Raw genomic sequence first — 5779 nt, forward strand, 5'->3', positions numbered from 1 at the left:
GCCCGTTCCGCGTGGGGCTGTACACGGGCGAGATCAGCACGACGCGCGCCCTGGACGAGGCGGACGCGCCGCGCCAGCGCCTGCTGGTGCTGGTGAAGGACCACGGCGAGCCGGCGCTCACGGCCACGGCCACCGTGCTGCTGTCGCTGGTGGAGAGCGGCGTGGCGCCCAAGGCGGCGTCGCGCGCGTCGGAGGGCGCGGCGGGCGCGCGCCTGGCGCTGGTGGACGTCAACGTGTACCTGATCGTCGCCATCTGCGCCGTGTCCAGCCTGCTGGTGCTGACGCTGCTGCTGTACGTGGCGCTGCGCTGCTCGGCGCCGCCCCGCGAGGGCGCGTGCGCGCCCGGGAAGCCCGCGCTGGTGTGCTCCAGCGCCGTGGGGAGCTGGTCGTGCTCGCAGCAGAGGCGGCCGCGGGTGTGCTCGGGAGAAGGGCCGCCCAAGGCTGACCTCATGGCCTTCAGCCCCAGCCTGCCTCCGGGTCCAATTAGTGGAAATAGAGAGGAGCAGCTGGGTATGGATGTTGATCTTTCAGCCAAAGTAAGTAGTTTTTCCTTATTCTTTCTAAAACGTCCTTGTTCCTCAATATTTCTACTCCTTTGGAAATTTTTTAAAAAAGATTTTCTTAGCTCCTCCCTGGTGGCACAGTGGGTTATAGCACAGCATAAGAATCTAAAGCCACTTTCACATGAGTTTGATCCCGCCTGTCCCGGAGGTGGCCACATAGTTCGGCAGACCTCTGCTGACCTGCCCGCTGCTCCTCTCAGCAGTGTACTTCGTCAGTCGGTCTGTTCTGCTCCCCACTCTGCCTCTGGTCAATCCACTCACCGCCCCTGCATTTCTGGCATGTATCTCAGTATGCACAAATAAAATAAATCCTTTTTTTAAATTGATTTTCTTATTTATGCATACAAGAACTGGCCAGAGGTTCCTGGGGTGATAGTAGTCACCAGAGACTGCTATGGGGAGCAGCAGGTGAGATAGGAGAGGTCTATTGTGCCTTGTGGGTCACCTCCCTGACTGGGATCTTGCTGCAGTGGCTGCCTGTAGCTTCTAATGCAATGCTTTAACCCCCTTGGGCAATCAGGGAGGCCCCTGCTTTGGAAATATTTTAACAATTATCCTCTTCGATTTTCCAAGTAATGATTTTAAATTAAAATGTTTCCATTTCTTGTAACTATTATTTTTGGACCAAATCAGGAATATGTAGTTAGGCCCACTCATGGTTTTGCTGTTGTTGTGGTAGGAGTATTTTTACTAAAACTCTGTATAGAAACTAATATAGTTTTTGGGTGAATTTCATTGTTTAGAACGCCAATAACTTCTGTGCATTCATTTGCATTTCCTTTAGTTTCAAATATTCGTTAAACCTGTTGTCCCTCATGGAGCCTCTTTTTTTACATTTATTTTTCTGGCTGTCAGTTCCTCCTGTTTGAACATGATGCATTTCATTTCTTGTGCTCACAGTTGAAAATAGTGTACATTAACCATTTGCTAGTTTTACCAAACAGTTAAGATATAAACAGGATAATTATTATACTGTTTTAAAAATTGTTTTTATTTTCAGTTTATTTCATTCATAAGCATTTAGTATATCAATAGTATATCAAAGTCTAATACTCATTTTAGGGTATCATTTAGAAACTATTTTTGAAAGACTTAATGTTATGAATTTTTCTTTTTTACTTGATCAATGTATTGAGAACAATGTTGTGTATCTAATTTTGAAACTCTCATAATAACAGCACTTACTAAACATTGATCTCTTTTGCATCCAACCTCTTTTGTTGGAGGCTATTGTCTAACAAGTCAATAAGCCATTGTCATGACTGCAGTCCTTCCTCTGAATGCCAGCCTGTGTATGAGGTGCTATGTAGAAGGGCAACACTCCAAATAACTGGCACTAAATAGACATTGAAGTGAAATTATATTTTAGTCATTCCTCTATTTGGTGTTTGTTTTCCCTCAAAAATAGTTGGACTTCATTCAAGATTCCTTGCCGCTGCAAACCAAAGCTTAAACATATTAAAAATAGAGCACAGAGGGCCCTCCCTGGTGGCGCAGCGGGTTAAAGCACAGCACTGAGAATCTAAAGCCGCTTCCGCATGAGTTCGATTCCCGCCTGCCCCCGGAGGTGACCACATGGTGTGGCAGACCTCTCCTGACCCGCCCGCTGCTCCCCTCAGCAGTGTACTTCGTCAATCTGCCTGTTCTGTTCCCCGCTCTGTCTCTGGTGAAGCCTCTCACTGCCCCTGAGCCTCTGGCCTGTACCCCAGTTCTTTATGCACAAATAAATAAAAAAAAAAAATAGAGCACAGAAAAGTATTTCCAAATCATTAGAGATAGAATGAGACCTCGACCATGTTCATAGCCAGTGAATGGGGTTCAGTGAATAAAATTATATAACAGAGAAGTTATATACTGTAACCTCCTTCTTCCTTATTCAAGCTCCTTGCTGAAAACTATTGATGACATTGTGTGAGGTGTTTAACATGTGAAGCATAGAGAGACTCCTAACTTTTTCCATTTTTCTTTTCTTTTTTTTTTGGTATTATTCCATACTACCCTCCTATTTGTCAAGAATTAGCTACATCATGTCATATCCAACCTCAGTTAACTACATATTTTATGAAGCCTCATTGTCATCATACTTAAATAATGGGATTGTTCAAAGATCTTGTATTGTAGTTACACCAAATGAATATTGAATTGTTCCCAAATATTCATTTCTATTCTGTTGAGTTCCACATCTATGCATTTATTTTGCAAAATAAAGTAAATGGAAAGGGAGTCCTTCTCACTTTTTGCTAGGGTGTTTGAAAACTATGATTATTTTGTACACTATCTACAGTTTGAGTCCTCACAGACTGAAACTTTTAATTCAGAAAAAAATTGAATGTGGTTCCATACAGAATAAGAATCTAAAGCTATTTTCTAAAATAATCCTAGACACAAAGGGATTTGTGAACATATAAGCAAGGCACATTTGAAAATGGCCATCACTATGTCATTTTATTTTAAGTTTATATAAAGAAAATCTATTGTGTTCTATTTCTGGGAATTCTTCAGTGACCATTAAAACTCAGTATGCTTCAAAGATCATCACTGTCATGAACTCAGATTTTTAAGTATAGAAATTGGAAAGGAAAACATTTTGTATCTCTATAAAATTATAGAGTTTACTTAGACATTGTATCTTCCTCATTAGCTACTCTAGTGATGGTTTAATGTATTTTATTAGACAATTGAAGAGAAACCAAACCATCCTAGTAGGTAGATAAGCAGCAAACACTCAGTAAGTATTCTGAGCTGCTTAACTAAAAGGCACAAATATTTTCCTTAAAATTATGTTTCAGAAGGGAGAGTTAGACATGAATTTCCAAATACCTACAAAAACAAAAGTGATGTAAGTGTACCAGCTGAGTAAATCGGTATATTGAAAGAAGTAAAGTATATTTTAAAAAGTAAAGATGCCTGCCCAATTGGTTTAATCAGAAGGCCTTCATTGGTAAAAGAAATTTAAGTGGTCATACAGTGAGGGAAATTGAGGAATTTGGAAAATATATATTAGGCAAGTGATTGAATAATTGTATCTGTTTACTGGAAAACATTCTTGTCCATTTGGCTAAAATATATGGGAAGGTAAGAGAAAATATGCTAAGGTATATTAGAACCAGGAGAATAGGTAAGTATGTATAAATAATAAGAGCCAAAGTGAAAACACCAATCTTGTTCATGGGATGTGAATGGATGCAAATAGATAAAATTATTTAGAACACTCTCCCATACAAGTCATGTGCCACAATATTATACCTGTCTGATAAAATTCACTTGCCCCTTCAGTCCTTATATGTTTTAAGGAAGATGGTCTTTCTTATATTAATGTCTGCAAAATTCCCTTTCAGTGGTTTAGAATTGGGTGTCAGAGTTTCCCTAGTTATTGGCACTTTGAAATCTTCAACACTAGGGAATGAAATCCATAGATGAAGAGTGTATCATTATTAATAATATCCCACATGCTTGATAGCACAGGGAAATTCTTTTGTGAAATTCCCTAACACTTAATAATTTCATGTTTACAAAATGTGTGTTAACTACATTGGACTTCTGTAAATACTTAAAACCTCTATGAAAGAAGTTTCCCTTAGGTAAAAGCTGCCGCCATCCATCAACCAGTAATCTGAAATGTGAACTCATTCTCCAAATGCAGTGAGTATGGAAATTCCTGAAAGAATAAGTAAGACTTTGTTTAAAGAAGAGTCTGTATTTCCAAAATCGATACTTACGGTTAGGAGCCACTTGATGTCGCTCTCGACCATAAAATTAATCTGAGGGAAGCTAGAAAAAACAAATCCTTCCTATCCACATAGTAAAGAAGCTGCATCCAGCCTCTAGATGCTGGGAAATGGAGGATGAAAGGTAACTGGATTGAATGGTCAGAAGATTTCTTTTTAATCTTGAGACAAGATCCTATAATAAGAACAAAGCACTGAGGTTTGAGATGGAATTTTCCTGGGGAAGCTGTCAGGAATCCAAGCGTCTGCTGCTCTCACTTTTGCTCCTTACAGCTTGGGATATGGGCAGCGGCCAGGTCCGCTACTCGGTCCCCGAGGAGGCCAAACACGGCACCTTCGTGGGCCGCATCGCCCAGGACCTGGGGCTGGAGCTGGCCGACCTGGTGCCCCGCCTGTTCCGGGTGGCGTCCAAAGGCCGCGGCGACCTTCTGGAGGTAAATCTGCAGAATGGCATTTTGTTTGTGAATTCTCGGATCGACCGGGAGGAGCTGTGCGGGCGGAGCGCGGAGTGTAGCCTCCACCTGGAGGTGATCGTGGACAGGCCGCTGCAGGTTTTCCACGTGGAGGTGGAGGTGAAGGACATCAACGACAACCCCCCTGTGTTTCCAGCGACACAAAAGAATCTGTTTGTGGCCGAATCCAGGCCGCTTGACTCTCGGTTTCCACTAGAGGGCGCGTCGGATGCAGACATTGGGGAGAACGCTCAGCTCACTTACAGGCTGAGTCCCAATGAATATTTCTCGCTGGAAAAACCATCAGAGAACAAAAGGGCCAAGCGTCTTGGGCTAGTGCTAAGGAAACCTTTAGACAGAGAAGTATCTCCGGAACTTCATTTAACTCTCACGGCCACTGACGGAGGCAAACCCGAGCTGACTGGCAGCGTTCAGTTACTTGTGAACGTGCTGGACGCCAATGACAATGCCCCAGCTTTCCATCGAGAGCTCTATACAGTGAAACTACCAGAAAATGCACCTAACGGAACGTTGGTCATTAAACTTAATGCCTCAGATTTAGATGAGGGTGCGAATGGGGAAATTATTTATTCATTTTCAAATGATATTTCACCAAATGTGAAATCCAGGTTCTATGTAGACCCAAATACAGGAGAAATTGTGGTAAACGGAAATATTGATTTTGAGGAAAGCAAATCCTATGAAATTCTTGTAGAAGGCATTGACAAGGGACAGCTTCCACTCTCTGGACATTGTACAGTTGTGGTAGAAGTCGAAGATACTAACGATAATATGCCAGTGATAGAATTCAAGTCACTGTCCCTCCCAATCAGAGAGGACGCTCCATTGGGCACGGTCATCGCCCTGATCAGTGTTTCTGATCGCGACTCCAGTGCAAACGGGAAAGTGACCTGCACCGTGACACCACATGCCCCTTTCAAGCTGGTGTCCACTTTCAAGAACTATTATTCGCTAGTGTTGGACCGCGCCTTGGACCGCGAGAGCGTGTCGAACTATGAGGTGGTGGTGACCGCGC

General features: G+C 43.0%; 1 protein-coding gene across 1 annotated transcript in view; it reads left to right on the forward strand.

The window, feature by feature from the left end:
• Positions 1–5779, forward strand: part of LOC105853906 (protocadherin alpha-9-like) — a 24508-nt gene that overhangs the window by 1862 nt on the left and 16867 nt on the right. Inside the window, exons 2-4 of the mRNA XM_012727757.1 lie at positions 38–536; positions 3353–3402; positions 4437–5769. Of these exons, the coding sequence (XP_012583211.1) occupies positions 38–536; positions 3353–3402; positions 4437–5769 (1882 nt within the window). The remainder of the gene's footprint in view (positions 1–37; positions 537–3352; positions 3403–4436; positions 5770–5779) is intronic.

Source organism: Condylura cristata, unplaced genomic scaffold, assembly GCF_000260355.1.
Source record: "Condylura cristata isolate star-nosed mole 26May11 unplaced genomic scaffold, ConCri1.0 scaffold00021, whole genome shotgun sequence".
Taxonomy (NCBI): domain Eukaryota; kingdom Metazoa; phylum Chordata; class Mammalia; order Eulipotyphla; family Talpidae; genus Condylura; species Condylura cristata.